The sequence below is a fragment of the Zonotrichia leucophrys genome, chromosome Z (genome assembly GCF_028769735.1).
Source record: "Zonotrichia leucophrys gambelii isolate GWCS_2022_RI chromosome Z, RI_Zleu_2.0, whole genome shotgun sequence".
NCBI classification, from domain to species: Eukaryota; Metazoa; Chordata; class Aves; order Passeriformes; family Passerellidae; genus Zonotrichia; species Zonotrichia leucophrys.
Window position 1 is genome coordinate 54,648,968 of NC_088200.1, and position 17,755 is coordinate 54,666,722.

Genomic DNA, 17,755 nt, shown 5'->3' on the forward strand with positions numbered 1-17,755 from the left:
AATAAAGACTTTCAGTTCCTAAAGTACCTGGGTAAATTATAAGAGTGCCTTATGAAACCTTCACGGAATTGCTGTATACAATCAAATAAGATGAGACTTTGAAGACGCCCCACTTAATTTGGCAACAAAACTGAATGAGGCTCACCTAGCAAAAGGAATACTTAAAGAGCCAGCAACAGGTTGCAAGCTTAGCACAAGAACAGCTCTCACCAAACACATGCATAAATATGTTGATCTTGAGGATATGGTTTTCACTGATGCATTGGATAGGGATGACAGATACACAGCTTACTTTGAATGATTATCACATGCCCCAGATAATGAGTTTGGGCCTGCTTCCTACCATAAAACTGTTTACGTACACCAACAAAAGCCTTTGTTACTCTCCGAAATGGTGAGATGGATGACAGTGAACACTGCAGTATACCACAGGAAGTAATTTTAACAATTCAAATTTGCTTTCTGTTTTACAACTTGTTCTACAATTACATCTTCTTTAAAGGTGGGCAACATGACAATGTTGCTTGGCAGTCTTTCAGGCTTTCCCACACAGACCCTAAGGAAAGACTACTATAAACGGACCACCATGACCAGGAAATACATAAACCAAATAATACACTTCCCTTTTTCTTCTTTACCTTTGTGACTGCATGCACCACTAATCCAGTGACACCTACACTTGTGTAGTGCTACAAGATGCACATGCATGCACATGAAGGCTGTATCTTATCCATTTGACCATCTCTACGCTTCTGAGCACATACATATATTCACTTTTCTTTTTCTTCTCTTTTGGTCTTTATTTAGTTTAGCTTTCATTTTTCTTTTTCAAACCTGTTTTTCTTGAATAAACCTGTTTATTAAAAAAATAAAATTACCTTTTGATTTCTGGTCAGGAAACCCCTAAAAGAGGTGTGGTGGCAAGGGTGATGGACTTACGAAGCTGAGCAAAGAATGCAGGGAATGACTGATCACAGCTGCTGCAAAGAAAACTGAACCCAAGAGGGACTAGAGAGCTAGTTTTAGATAAATGCCTATATCAGTTCAGTGGATTAACTGTTTGTGAAAATGTTTATGCCTGAGTTAATCAAAAGAGTGTGAATGGCTTCTTGAGTTAGCCAGCCCAGCAAGGGGTAAGTGCATATGTAGCTCAGCTCAAAAGAGAGTATAAAAACTGAATAACTGACAAAATGAACATTGAACAGAGCAGTGGGCTTGAGCAGGCTTTTATACACATATTCCTTCCCAGCCCCAGGGGATGCTCAGCATCATGACAGTGAGCATATGAGGGCCAATAGTGAGAATGAGATTTGTACTGTGATCCCACAGCGCATTGCAATGGCTGCACAATGGCTCGCATTGATTTCAGTATATTGCCATATCATTTTCTGCTAAATCAAAATCCTACACAATATCAAATGTCTTCAGGTAAGTACATTTAGTTTTAAACATTAAACCCTCCTCGTGTGGAATATCTAATGGAACCTGGTCATAGAATTCTGACCCTCATGATTTCAGAATACCCACAGAGGGTATTCTTTCAAAGATAAAAGAAAAATTAATACTGTTCTATACAGCATCCACACAGAACTAGCCTTTTCTAAAACATATTCTCTTCCTTGCTGTTTTCAGCTTGAGTCAAGTTCTGTTCAGTTGCTGGAAACTAATCTTAGAGCATGTAGTAGCTCTTGAAACTATCAGAAAGCAAGTGGAACCACTGTGAACATGTAAGTGGTTATCTTTGTTTAATAGTGCCACACAAAAACTTGATAGAGGAGGTCTTGAAAGTGAAAATTCTCTCTGAAGTTTTTTTAAGAGACAAATTATTCCTCAGATCATTTAAAAATAAATTTCTCATGTTAAAAACAGATAACAGGAAAAAAGTATTATGAAACCTGCATTTTTCTTTCTAGAAAACTTTTTTACAAATAAAACACCTGACACACAGGAGCAAATCCTTCATTCTTAAACAGCCTGATTAGTGTTGGATGATTAATATCTGGCATTTGTCCATTCAAAAATAGAAGGCACATATTTAGTAGGACAAGTATTTAAAAAGAGTTAACTTAAAGAAAAAGAGAGAACAAGTTCATTTTCTAGCCCAGTATACTTGTACTTTGGAGTACAATTATAGTCCAATATTTTGGAGGCTTGTAAACTGAAGTTTCTCCCAGGATATGACTGTAAAAGGGGAAGTAGGAACAAAAGTTTCTAGTGTGAATTCAAAGGAACATAACTATGCCAAAAAGACAAGTGAAATTTTTGTCTAGAATATCACAGTATAGGAAATCACAGTGTGAATACCTGCTACTACTAAGAAAGAGAAACAGACCGCATTTGATGAAGGCAACTCTTCCTAATGAATTGTTACAGCTTTTGTCTCAGATGCTTTCTTGCTGCTGCCAGTTTTTAAGTTACTTTTTTTGTTTTTAATTTAATCACTATTTAAACATATTTTTATAAATATAACACACACAAAGGCTTGGTCAATTAAAAAATATATTAAATGTCTGGAATACATGAAAACACCCCAACATTTTCTTTTAAAATATATTTTTTTAAGGCCTTATCATTTGATGTCATGGGCCCTGGCTTAAGGAAATAGGATGCACAGGGCACAGAAACAGCATGTTGATTAAATGCTGATGTAAGTGTAAGTTTTAGACTTCCAGAGAACCATGCAGGGGCTTTAAAAGTTACCCTAGTTTCCAAGATCAATTCTGAGGCAGACTTGATTTTCCATTTGACATAATTCTGCAACCTTAAAAGAATTGTGCTGGCCTTAAAACTTGAGCGCATATGTCATTTCAAGATTTAATGTCCTCTTTTATTTGTAAATAGAAAAAACAAAAAAGCAGAAAACACTTATTGCATTATTATTTTAATGAAAATGCTGTATGTTTACAACTCTCTCTTATCTCTGATTCTGCCTCTGAAAAAATTTGCCTCTTCCTGTAAAAAATGTGATGATTAAATGTAGTCCTGGAACACCAGATGGTACAATTAGTTTTCAGAACTGCTTCCACTGCTGTGCAGTGTGAGTTCACTTTAACATATTTTAGACCATTATGAGTCTACAAGTTGATACACTTGGGTCAAATTATATCAGCATCACAGAGTAAAATGCATACTGGAATAAATTAAGAATTATGTCACTCTGTCAAAGTAGTGAAAATATTCACCCAAGCAATTATCTCTCCTCCTGCCTTCCTGATACCTGGATTTCAGTTCTGACATTCATAAAGTGTGCAGCTGCTAAAGCTGCCCCCATGTTCTGTACTCTACACACAATGCAACACCTTTGAATTCACATCCTGTCTCATTCCATCAAATCTTTTTTTCTCCTGAATATGTTCCCCAGGCTTCTGTAATATCAATACCCCATACCAGCTTGATCTACTCAAAATATATCACTGATCTTTTTCCTGGTCTTAAAAGAATTACAGCCTTGATACCCTATTTAGCTGATTCTCCTGTAACTTATTTTTGGGTGCCTTCTTCCTGGAAGGTGGCTGGTACCACCCACTATGCAACAGACCAGTGCGAAATTGCTCACATAATTTTCACCCAATAATACATTATTTAGATTTATTTTTGTTCCTGCAACAAACTAAGGAAAATGAGACTGTCTTGCTTTCTTTGTAATTTATTTTATTATACCAATGTTATGAAAATGACCTCTGTTACAGAAATATAAAATTATTCCTTGACACAGAGGGCTTTAGCACAGTAAAACATTTCCTCATTTTCTGCAACCAGAGTCATTCCTAAAACACTTCTCATGTTTTTAGGATACACTCAACTTAGGTGATACGAAGTGATTATTTTTCTGTTACTGAGATCACACTTAAAGAAAATAGTCAGGATTTTTGTTCCCATTTTTAATAGGGTGCTCTCTTTTATGTGAGACAAGGGGCAGCTAGTGGGATTGAAAAAGGTATTAGTCTGGTTTTTCTTTGATGTTTAGTATAATGTACTATTCTATGACAAAGCTTTTGCAGTTTATGCTATTTAAGATTTTTGTGTGAAACTGTACTTTGTTTCACTGAGAGATGCACCATAAGAAAGTGACTGCTCTTGGGGCTGTTTATAGCATAAAGTACTAGCATACATTCTAGAAAATATGAATTGAACAGCCAATTGTTCCTTTATAAAGAAAACAAGGACCAGATATAGATGCATAGCTTAGTTAGTACCTTTTGTTCAATGAGAACAAAGGAAAAGCTACCTTGAGAAGGGTCTTCCACCACACCTCTTTTCAGCTAAAATAATTTGATTTGAAATTACATTGTTATCTACAGATATTCATTCAACCAGTATTTTGTCTACACTGGTATAACTAATGCTATGTTGTTTCATGCTGTACTATCACACATGATGACAGCATTTATGCTGCCCCAGTAAGAATCAATGTTAACTGATTGATGGCACGATCTGATCAGTTTCTCCAAGTCCACATCTCAATGCTCTTGCAAACTGTTTTCACTTCATAAATTCCTGGAGTTTGTTGGGATGATTCTCAGAAAGTTTGATTTCAATGAAAGCAAGCTGAGTAGACTGAGTGTCTACCCAGGTCATTCTTCTCCCAGGGTACCCATTATAACCCAAAATAACCTTTGCAAAGTCTGCAACATGCAAGGTAATTGAGAACTAGAATGCTGCATTAGCCCCTGCTTGAGCAATCAGAGTAAAAGGAAGACTTACTTGATGTTTTATTCAGTGTAGGGTACAATCACCCTGGTAAAAATCTTCAGTATAGACTAAAAACTTCAGTATAGACTCAAAACAAACTACAAAAACAAAACAAAACAAAACAAAACCAAAAAAATAACCAAAAAACCTTGTTGCCACTTAAATGCTACAAAAGGGAGCCATGAAACAGATTCAAACTGAAAGTCTTCTCAAAGAAATTCAAGTGAAGAGAGAGACTCGGCCGTTTCCTTCTGTTCTATTCTGCTGTTTGTGGAGCATTTTTCCTTGTGTTTTGACAAGCTAGATGCAGTTGAATAGATCATCTGCAGTACTCTCCACAAATATGGAGCTCTTTTTGTCTCCTCCTCAGTTAAAGGACTCATGTACCACTGACTTCCAATCTCACTCTTCAAACAGATGTGGTTTTTACAATCTAATTCCATTACATTACTTTTTTCCTCACCATTATATAGTTACAGGATGCGGAAACTGATGCATTAGTTGCAAGGAGCTACTTGCCTCTCTGAAAACATTTCCACTAAAAAACACTGGGATTCCCTAGTGCACAACACTATATAAAGCTCACTATTCAGGCATTACTTTGCAAATGCTTCTTTTAAAGGGATAAAGAAACTATACACAAGCATATCTATGGAGAGCTGAACACAAGACTAATATGAGAAAAGTGGATGCTAGCTGGAAAACAACTATATATTTTACAACCATAGATTCTGAATCCCTTTAATTTGTAATGTGTGACAGAACATTTTATTTTTTTTTAATTTAATTGTATGCATGATACATTAAGTAAAGAACTGTTCTTTATAAAGACTAATATAGAGTATATACTGGTATTATAGCATACAGAGTAACTTATTATTGATGCACAATTGTTTACAGCTCCAACCACATGATTTTATAATTTTCATATTAAAAAAAGCCCATAAAAGATGAGTAGTGAAGCTGTAATATCCAGGAGACAATGAAAGATATTTTTAAGTGCTCACAGCTGCTTGGACCTGATTCAGTTTTTCAACAATTTCAGAGAATAGAGTGACACAAAACATAATTCACTCTTTAATGCATTGAGAGGGTCTCTAAATCATGCATTTTTTTATCTTTTGCAATCTGATCAGCAAAACATGGTAAATTTTCTCCTGGTGAAAAAATTGTGTAATCCTAAGTAAGCCATGCCCACTTCTGTCCTCTGCTTTGTGTCTCACTGCCCATGCCCCGTGGCATGAGCATCTCTTGTGTACCATGGCAGTATTGCTCAGAGGTTTCACTCATTTTTCACTTCTGCATCTGGCATGCCTCAGGAAGGATCCCCACATGAAGTTAGAAAGTACACACTGTTCATAAGACAGACACAAATTACTGTGATAATTACCTTGAAATTTCCTTCTCTTTTCTTTGACACATAGTAAATATCCACCATATAATACATGGGATTCCTTTGTCCTTACTTTGCAGTTCCATTTTCTGATGGACACAGGAATTTTGTCTATGGACAAAATTCTGAACTGAAGTTCCAGGTTGAAATATAAATATTTTGAATCCTATTTAGTGTAATGTTAAAATTCTTACATATAGTACATCTCTCTATATTTCAAGTTCCTTTGAAAAAGGATTTTAAGTACCTCAGATAAATTGAAACTAAACAGAAAACAAAATAAAATAAAAAATCATACCTAGAGATGAACCAGCATAATCTGTTGAAAATGAAAAAGTTTTAATGCATTTTCGCAGAAAGAATATGAAACCGCAAAGGATGGTACTGAGGCATACTACACCACTCCTTATTCAAGAGCCAAATTCAGAGCTTGATCTAGCTGAATCCACTCGGATTTAAATATATGTTAAGAACAATGATCCCATGTTAACTAAATGAGAAAGAGCACAACTAAATCTGAACTGGAATGTGCAACAGGAATTACATATAGGTCTAACCTAATAGCATTATTTCAATATAGGAAAAAAAATCATGTCTAACCTCAGAGATATTTCAAGACAGACACTATCTGGAAAAGTTTATTTCTTTAGTGACTGAGGAATGATTGCACCTTTAATACTATCTTAACAACAGTGCATTTATTTTTTATTTAGAACTATTATACAAATAAACAGCTATTATACAAATAAATAGTACCAAAGGCAACCATCCACACCAACACTATCAACAAATACACAATTTTATACTGCACATCAAATGAGCAACACGTTTCAGCCTCAAATACACCTTTAAATAGAACATCCAGAGGCTAACAGAAGTTCCATACAGAATGTCATAGATTTTCTCAGCTCTATCTAACATTTAAATAGACTTCATTTTAAAGATCTGAAACTATTTGTAGACATGAAAATCAACCTTCCCATCCTCCTAAGCACACTCAAAGGCCCTACTGCTTCCTAAGGCAGACTGTTAACACATACTTAGCAAGAAAGCAGTAAGTGACCTCTGTACTATAATCTGAAAAGCAAAACAGAAAATACCTTTTTTCTATTACTTTCAGCTCTCTAAATACATTGGTTAACTGCTTCAAAGTAAAATAACATAAAAGAAAGAAAACAAAGGAGTTGCCTGCATCAAGTCCTTGATCAATTGTTTAATGAAGAAAAGACTTTTTTTAAAGTACTGTAAGGGTCACTAATTAAAAGCTCAGTGATTATGAAATTGCAATCAAGAGTCCATTCAGACAGATTCATTCTCTGTCACCCTACTGCTGTTGAGATTAATTAAGCTTTAAACACTTTAAATAAAGCACTGGAAAATGAAACAAGCTGATGTGTTGTAACCCAGTAATTTTGTGTCTGAAGTTACAACATTGCTTGAAAACAAAAGTTTGCATATCCTTACATGAAAACCTATCTCTCTGGTCTCACTGGAGTCTTGTCATATTCTGACTCAGTAAGACAAAAGGCAAGGTAAGATAGAACAAGCATCTTAAGAGTTTTGCTGAAAACATGAAGTTTAATAATTTTTAGAACTGAAGTTGAGGATTGTAACAGCAACGTCTGGATAAAATGACTGAGCACGTAGTATAGTCAGCATTCTACATTCCTGAGAAACTGCACCAAGCATGCATAATTCATTTTATGTTTTATGACATATGAGGTAAATTCTATTAACTTATTTTGCTTTGATTTTTCACATTTTTTATTGGAATTCAGAATAAATTAGACCTGTTTTGCCATACTTACAGACATGTAACTCACCAACAAAACCAAATTTTATTCTGTAGGCTGTAGAAGTCAAAATTTTCCAATTAGTTTTTTAAAAAAGATCTTGTGTATTAAAGGTACTTGTATACTAGATACACTGGACTATCGTATGAATAGCACTTCCTAGGGAACTTATGCATTTCTACAGAAGAAAATCAGTGTTCAGAAGTCACATGTGAATAATGAAGCTACTGAGGCATCTGCAGGTACTGACTACACATCTGAGCTACGGTGCTTTTCTTTTAGAAGAAACAGAAGTCCAGGAATTAAAATTGAGTGAGATCTCTTCGTCTAGCTTTTCTATAAAAGCACTTATAAGATGCCCCTGCTCTCACTATATGAGGTGCTCCCCTCTATGTAAATCTGTGAGCTATTATTATAATGATTTTGCTAGAAAAGAGAACGTTGCATGAATGCAAAACCGTATGGATTGTAAAGGTTATGTGAACCTTAAGATTAGATTAGACATTGGAAATCTCTACAGGAAATCTTCTGCAGATTAAATTGTGAGCCCAGCTCTCTGAATGTCAGCTATCTTACTGAAAAAAAAAAATCTTTCCTTTACATAAGATACTTTCTTAGAGTATGTATTGTTCAGTGGGACAAATCAATTCAAAGAGCAAAACTCAGAGCTTAAAATGCTTTTGCTGTTTTTGCAAATTTTGTCTAGCATCAAAGAGATATGTCAGAGAACATTTAAGACCTAGGAAATTTAACAGACTGTAGTTATGCCTTTGCTGGGAGAAACTTGCTGTAATTGTTTCTCATCATCCAATCTGTCATTCAACTGACCTCCTCCCACTCTGAATTCCCCATGGCACCACGAACAGTAACAAGCATAACAAAACCAAGCAAATTAATTACACTGGTGATGAATATCTGAAAAAACTGCTGGTGTACATCTCTATGTACAGGTAACCTTAGTCAACAGAATTTTAAAATGGTATATACTCATAGAATATTCAGTTACTTAAAACATAACACCTTTCACAAGTATCCAACTAGACTGTGAGCAATGCTGAAATGTTAAAAAACCTAGATGTTGCAAAAATATTACAAGCCTCGTTTTTCTGTCCTTAACTGATTTCATCCTCTAAACATTGTTCCTGCACTTCTATCTGCAAGACTGACTGTACTCTGCTATGTACAGAACAGTACCTATACATAGGTTCTATATTACATCCTACGTGGTAGTACTTGTGGCCCACATCCCAGCCTCAGCATTACCTGTCTTGTGGAAACACCTGTTTCCAAAAATGCACATCAACTTTAGGACATACCACAAATGGGAGGCCCTGGGATTTTTGGATTCCTATTTGCCTTGACTGATTAGAAACCTTCCTATACCCCACAAGTGACAACACCTGAATAACCCACAATATTGATTTGGAACTGCTGCAAGAGTGTTTCTTCGATAACTGACTCAACAAAAGAGAAGTAACAAGCAAAAAACAAAGAGTAACAAAGACTAACCTTGCCAGCATGGCTTATGTCACAAGGGCTCCTATTCTGCAGCCCACAGGCACTTGAACTAGGTCTGAATCAGCAGCACTGAGTGCCCAGGGGAGTCCAGCACACAGCTCAGCATGAGGAGGTTCACTGCAATTCCCAACAAACTGCTACCAGCTAGTTAGGCTGAGGGCAGTTGCACCAGACTACAACAGAGCAGAAGTCTGGATAAGAGGAGGGAAGCCAGATGAATGGATTCAGATGAGGAAGTACAGGGAAACAGACTTCTTCAGTTTACTTCGGCTGGGCTGCTGCCTGTGTTCTCTGCAACTTCTTTGGCAGCTCGTTCATTGGTAACCACCTCTAAGCATTCATCTTCAGTATTTCCAGCATTAACCACTGGACATGGATAGTCTGCCCAATTCCCTATTTCTATCATATCTCCTAATGCATAGGGCTAGTCTAAACCTTTGTCCCTAAGGTAAAAGTTTGGAGGAAAACTCCAAGCTCTTCATATTAAAGATCGATAGCTTTCATATTAGGAAAGAAAAGTAAATAAATCTATCTTTGGTACTTTTCTAAGTTGTATGGAAAATATGTTCTTTCACTTCATTTTGGTTTAGGTCTTTATTGTGTAGATGTTTGTCTGATTCCTTATCAATTATGATTTGTACCCACACCATTTAGTTCCTCTGCTCCAGAACAAAAACCTGATGGTGCCTTAATTTTTTGCCTTTTTTTTTTATCTACAACACTACATGTTACCAAATTTAGAAAATTTTAATATGCTGTATTTATGCCCAAAAACAATCTGACAAGTTTTTAGAGGAACTCTGTTTAGAGATTACATTTTATTGGGAAAATCCTTTTAAACAAACAGTTTAGATAGAATCAGATTTTTACAGCTGTTTTAACTAAAAATGTCTAAAAAATAAATTATCAAAAATGAAGAAATCACTACCTGAGTTTCAGCAGATTAACAGGGCCCCAAACTGATGCCAATACAAGACAAGCATCATTTTAGAATATTTCCATGCCTGTGACACTGCATTCAAAGAACACTCTAGCACAGTGTTTCCACTGAAGACATTAGGTAGCAGCAAACAACAAATCTAATCCAAAAGAAATATGACTCAGAGAGTCACTATCATGATTGCTGAAGTGGAAATGTAGACAAGAGGAAGGGAAATTAAAATGTGCTTACACTTGCTTCAAGAAATAGTCTTTCTGTATTTACTTGTAAGCCTACTTGTTGAGAAAATATCTGTTGAGATATCTGTTTTCAGTGAGAAAATATGTCTTTACTTTCCTCTTCAAGGGAGGAAATACCGCTTTATTTTCCTCTCTTTTGCAATATCCCAATAACAATTTTCCCAATGAATAATTGCTTGTCTGAATTACTTCAATAAGGTAATACCAGAAGAGTCACAGACAAGAACAGTATAGCATGTGCAATCTCCAGTTTGCATTTTGTGCTGATTCTATTGCAATTTCTCTGGAAACCAACAATTAAATTACTTAAATTTTTTTTAGAAATTCACTGGGATGTCTACACTAATAATTTTACCTGTCATCAGCCCAAGCAAAAGAACAACATTCCAAATCACCAAAAATTCAAAAGGTAGCTTCCTCTAACTAAGTTAACAAAACTTGCTTGTAGGAGAAACCTGCTATGATCCCAAACCCCAGTTGTCTTCTGGGGGAAAAGAACCTTGGACAATCACCTATCTAACACAATCTTTTCATTAGCTAAATTTAATTTCATTTTTATAAAAACATCTTGATATTTTCCACCCTCAGAGAAATCCTCTGTTGTAATCATAGAATGTCCCTGGTGAACATACTGAAAAATAAGGTCAGAAATCTCTCTTTAAACTATAGAAAAATTGTGAGAATCAAGGAAGCAGTATGATATGAACACTTCTGCGCAGGAATAAGGGAGAGAAATGAAGCAGAAATAAGGGAGACATACAAGGGAGACAAATGAGCAGAACAGGAGGGGCAAAAAAAAAAAAAATGCTGCAGCCAACCAACCAATCAGAGGAAACCCAAAAACACTTGGATCTGGTCAATTTTCAGCCTAAAACAATTGCTTTGTGGTTCTCCACCCAGAATGAATTTCACAGTGGCTGCAACAATTGGCAGTGCTGAAATCCAAATAGCTTTGCAGAAATCAATTGACCTGGGCTGACTGATACCACATGAGAGTCTAGCTTAATGTTACACAGAAACATGGGAGTAGGTAAGGAAGGCAATTATCTGAGTTACTCTGGATTTACACTATGAAGTAAGAAAGTAGACCCTCAACTTCCTGACTACAGCAGAGACTTCCAAACATTTCTAGCAATAGGGAAATACTTAATATTGAAATAAATACATTCTACTTCCTAAATTTAAAGACACTTCAGGGAAATCAAATTCCTGAAATCATTCCTCTCTTTCTATCTACTTTGCAAAACTATAAAATAAGAAGTATTAATGAGTTTTGGAATCATAAAATGGTTAAATAGGACCTTAGAGATCATCTAGTTCCACCGCCCCTGCCGTGAGCAGGGAAACCTTTCACTAGATCAAGCTGTTCAGCATCCAACCTGGCCTTGAACTCCCACAACTTCTCTGGGCAACCTATTCCAGGGCTTCAGCACCCTCTGAGTAAAGAATTTCTTACATATACCTATTCACACCTGACTTCTTTCAGTTTAAAACCATTTCCCCTTGTCTTGACACTACCTGTTCTGCATAAAAAACCCTTCTTCCTTCTTTTTATAAGTCCCCTTCAGGCACTGGAGGGCCACAATGAGGTCTCCCCAAAGCCTTCTCTCCTCCATGATGCTTGGTCTGCACCATAGACAGATTTCTTTTCCCTAAGAATGCAATATTTTGACAACCAATGCAAATAATGCTTTTTATTTCTATTATCTATAGAAAAAAATCTTGTATTTTTCCACTTAAAATGCTTTTATGAAGGAATATTTAGAAGATTATCACCACACATTTTATTCAAAATCATTAATGAAATATATTTCAGTGTATTTCTAGGGAGGTTTGTCATATGGTTTTGATTTTGAGTAAACATTTTTTTCTGGTTAACAGAAAAATTATATCTTTAAACCATTAAATCTTCATATAAATCACTGTTATTTTAAGAGACAATGAAAAAGTACTTTTTGAAGAGTACATACGTTCTTTACTTTCTGTAGAACAAGACCAGCAGTATAAAAAAGTGCGCTATTTGCCACCTGAATACATGAGAATTTTGTCTATATAACAGAATACTGGTCTTTTCTCTCTCTGGACTAAGAAGATACGCATGTCCAGTCTGAAAAGTCTGAGTCTAGGCATGTAGTGACTAAACAATAAATCCAGTATTTGTCTGCTTAGAGATCACTGCAAAGAACTATTATCCAACATGACGTCCCTTTCCAATAGTGAGGTCTGTCCTGTACATGCTCCCTTCTCACAACTTTCACTTCTGGATTGCCTAATGTGCAATCAAGACCACAAAAGATCACCTACAAAGATCACCTTGATTGCCTCACATTCCTGTGAGGAATATTGTATTAATATTTCAGAGATAATTGCTTTATTTGTCTTTTTATGAGCCTGTAGTGTGCATTCTTCTGGACTTCTTGAGAGGGGGGAAGGTGAGGCAAGGTCTCATTGGGAAATTGTATAGTACATTAGCATTTCTCATTTACTGTCTTTGGCAAATTCTGTAATTTATAGCATGTGATACATCCCTGGAATGTATTGTCTCTTTTTGCCTATAAACTGTCTCTTTTTGTCTATAAACTGAATATAGGAAGATCAAACTGCCCTTCAATTCCTTTCGACAAATTTTACTCATGATATAATCTAAAATCTTCTGGTTTTCCTAGGGGAAGAAAAAAGTCAGGGTAGATACCAAAACGAAACAACCTCCCACATGTACTTTCAACAATTTGGCACTACAACCCTGTTAGCCTTAAAATAATTTACGTAATATATCCCTGGCATTAACTTTAAAAATTCTCTTTAAAAATTTTTAAAGATAACTTTAAAATTTCTCTTCAAGAGGAATGTGCAAAGTTTTTCAACCCTCTTCCTTAGATGAGCTCCAGAATAATGGTAGACAAGACCCTCAGAAAATTATCTTCTAAACAGTGAGCACGAACCCACAGTACTGTAACTGTTTATGGAAGAAATGAAGCCCTACATTTATGGCAAGGCACTATATTCATCTGGAGAAATAATGACTGAAATTTAAAAAATAAATGATGAAACAAAGGGAAAACAATTACCTTTGCTTTTGCTGCACAATTGTACCTATATGGAAAGGCCTATACATACAAACTGTGGTTCAGTTCCTGAAGAAAGCACCAAACAATAACCCAGAGAATGGGAAATTCCACAATAGCCAATCCACAATATGCCAGATCATTCAGTCAACGTCTACTTCATTTTGTTTATCAATATTAAGACAATATTAAGTTAAAATCTTTTACTTCCTGTGCTCTTAACAATTAATAGGCTGCCGCATTTTCAAGTTTCATCCCAGCTTGTTCACCACAGACCTGTCAATTACTGATACTTGAGTGAGTTTAATTTTATTAAATTTAAAATTCTATGGACAAATTCAGAGACAAATAGCTCTTCTACTACCTCCAAGCTTCAGCCAAAGAAAAAACATTGTTCAGGAAAAACCCTTGAATATATTCACTTCAATTCTGAAATTCAGGAAGCAGCCTATCCTGATTTAGATAGACTGGAAGTACTTCAGATTTAAATTTCAGTTTAAATCAACATAAAATGATGAAGACTTCTTGTCACATTGCTTCCTCTTTCAGTTGGAAGCAAGCATTTTTGCACAAATAAGTCAAAAATAAATGCCTCCAAACAAGAAACACTCATACAGAATTCATCTAAGACCAATACACCAATTAGTGAAAGAACACTATGAACTCTTAATCATTTACTGCTGTGAAAAACATTACATTCTTATTCATAAGGCTTTTTTCTTGGTAGCAATCCCACAGATAAACTCACATACACTTGGGAGACAGCAGTAAAAGAAAAAAGAACAGCAAGAGGTGAGGTAATATAATTTACATAAGAATTCTCCTCAAACCTTTGCAACTGAAATGAAACAGAAAAAAAAAAACATAAACACAAAAAAATTATAAAAATATTCAAACCAAAGATAAATCCATTCAATAAAAAAGAATCATAAACACAATTTCTTAGCTTCATATTTAAAATTAAAAATCTTTAATAATAAAACAATTTTCTATCAGTCAGTGAAACTAAAAAGAAAAAAGTTTTAAAGTTTGATCTATAAAAGAGATAGAAATATTATACTAAAACACTTATTGTGCCAGAAGCATACACCAATCTAACAGTATTATTAGCATTTAAGATGTACTTTGAATTTTAGCTAGTTACTTATTTCTATCACTGATTTTGCTGTCATCTTTTAGCTTCACATTTCTATCTACATAAAATTAATTTTATTATGTAGTTTATACACAATCTCTTGTGTTTATTTACTTACCAACAGTATCACATGGTTCATCCTTATGTACACAGAAATCCTTCCTAGAATTGGGGGTGAAAGAAAAAATGTTAAGCAAGTCAAGCTGTTAGTCGTTAACAACGGTGTAACCTATTTAGAAACATTTTTTACGGCTCAATGAATAAATACAGAACACCATTATCTCAACAAAGCACAAGGGGAAGCAAAGGCCGGGATTACACAGAACACTTAAACTCCAGCTTTTTCTCAGAGCACATTTAAGAATAGTCAGGTGACAAAACATGTACTGTATATTCAAATTGCATTGCACCTAATTTCTATGTTCTTCTAGGTTTTCGGGGTTTTTTTTTCTTTTTCTGTTAGGTATCTTGAAAAGTAACAAGTCTAAAGCTAGTTTTCCTATTATTCAAATGAAGATACTTCCAGTGATTTACATAAGATACAAAAGCAGCATTTAGATCCATAACAGAGTCAGAAAATTTTTATTCTATCAAGTCAATGGTTAAAATCACTAATAGGAATATGTCAGGAAGCATTTCTGCTAGGGCATCCCCTTATAGTATTGGAAAACATATAAAAATTAACTACCCTATCTCCAACATGTATTTTAGTCCATCATAGGTCTCTAAATAAGACTGTTCGACTGAATAAAGGAGAATAAATATTTCAACTGTGTCTTAAACATCTGCTTGGGATTCATTTTGATTTCACATGTATTTTACTTCTTAGAGACATGCAACATGTTATTAAAAGAGCAAAGGGAAAACTGCTTTTTACTGGAGTATTTATAATGTTAATTTGTTATTTTACTTTAAAAAATGGCTGCTGAGGTACGCATGAATTGGAAGGTTGGGAGGGAACCAATAGGCAAAAAAACAACGAAAGTACCTCAGATATGGCGACCCCACAAACAAAGAAGTTCTGGTTTTCTGCTGTGCCACAGAGTAAGGGTCTCTGGTTTTAGGGAGAGACCATATGAATCAGAGGAATTTAGTTCTTATACTCTGTCTATGAGGGCACACAGATAAGACAAATAGATTGATAATGATAAAGATATACATACAAAGAAACACCCATTTTCCAGGAACAAAATACAGGAATTGTTTGGTGCTTGAAATGAAAGATACTGACATTTTTTTACCAAGTGTAAGTACTCCAAGGGCTGTTTCTTTGTTGCTCACAGACTATTTCTACATAGGGATTTAGACCCAAAAGCAATTTCTGGAGGTTGGCAAATTTCTGCCAATTGTTAAGGGCCACACAGACAGATGCATGGGGTTAAACAGCTTTTAATTAACCAGTCACCACTACCAGATAATTCCACAGAGGAGAAGCAGAATGGCAGTGCCATAAATTGATAAAGTTGTGAGCAAAGTGATCAGGACAGTCTGGGAATACACTCAAAAGGGCCCTGGAAATTGAGCAAAAGGTGGTGAACAAGAAACTATAATCAGACACAGAAGAAAGTTATTTTATTTTTTCAAACCTGCAAGAAATTGCCTTAATGCACTGGGTTGTAACACAATTCTTTGTTTTGTGCTATGTGACACAAGGAACTTACTGTCTTCTTAATGACTGAAATATGGGACTTGAGGTGAAGCAAGAGAACATGTGTAAAGACAATCTAAGGACATTGATTGCCTTCCATGCACACCCACCCAACCACCATAAAACACCATAAAATTGATTGATGTAATAGTAAGTAAAAAAAAAAGAAAAAGAGAAGATAATTATGTCATACCTCCAACTGTAAAAGAATGCTACGTTATGTTTCAAAACTGCCAATATCCAAGACGTTTCTGCTCATATAATAGCTTTCTTCTCATATACTTACTGAGCTGTTTTTCTTTTGTTTTTACTTCTTGGCTGAATCAGACTATGATTATGTTGTGCATTCAGGGTTTCATTATGGGACTTGGGGAAAATGGTATTGCTATGACTTGGCAAGAGGGAAATACAGTAAACCATTCTTAGCTCCTGACTTACATCAAAGGAATGTAATGCCTCCTTTAATATCCAGGAATATGAATGCATTACATATATAGGCTCTGTAGTAAAGATTTACAATTCTAGCTATCAGTGACTCTCACAAAAATAAAGCACACTACTAAGACCTCAGACAGATTATTTGCCATCCTCCTTCTCATCCCTTCTCTCAGCAAAGCAGAACCAAAATAGTAAAATTACTGTTACCGCATATAGAAGCTTTAGAGGCATAGTTTGTCACCTCATAGAGGTGAGTCTGTCAATGAAAGCAAGAAATAGTAAAAGCCTACCTACTCCAAGCAGTACCCAGGACATAATGTCCATTACTCTAAATGGTTATCTTCATATACATGGAAGAGAAAACAGGTCCTTACTCAAGTGAAGGAAAGGAGGAGCTTTCACACTATTTATGCCTGAATTCTGCACTTGAATGAACTGGCTAACCCCAGAAAAGAATTCTAAGCAAGGACAGACAACCACTACTGCATTGTTTCAGAAAATAATGTTTAGTTAGTAGATTTTAGTTCATTAAATATAGCATTAGGAAAGACTTTCACAGCACACAAAGGGTATTTCATTTCTAAATACAAAGTATCTGAGTCCATTGTCTTTGTTAAAAAAAATCCTGATGTGTAGGTGGTATGTACAACAGAAGACAAAAAGAACAATAAAGGCAGACTAAATTAAGAGCCAGACTTACTTTTTGTAAATAATTCCCAGTAATTTACCATTTTAGATAAATTTAATACTTGTTTTTGGCAAGTCAAAATATTCAAAAGATCTATTTTTTACTCAGCCTGGTGTATCGTATGATATGCTAGATTGGAGAAAAGAAGAAAAAGGACAGTTAACAGATTTTACCTGTCTACCAGATCTTCACTCTGGTTGCACTCT

At 35.2% G+C, this 17,755-nt stretch overlaps 1 protein-coding gene across 1 annotated transcript in view; it reads right to left on the reverse strand.

Annotated features, from left to right (window-relative positions):
* Window positions 1–17,755, reverse strand: part of ADAMTS19 (ADAM metallopeptidase with thrombospondin type 1 motif 19) — a 130,897-nt gene that overhangs the window by 70,722 nt on the left and 42,420 nt on the right. The window contains exon 7 of the mRNA XM_064735615.1: window positions 14,894–14,937. Within this exon, the coding sequence (XP_064591685.1) occupies window positions 14,894–14,937 (44 nt within the window). The remainder of the gene's footprint in view (window positions 1–14,893; window positions 14,938–17,755) is intronic.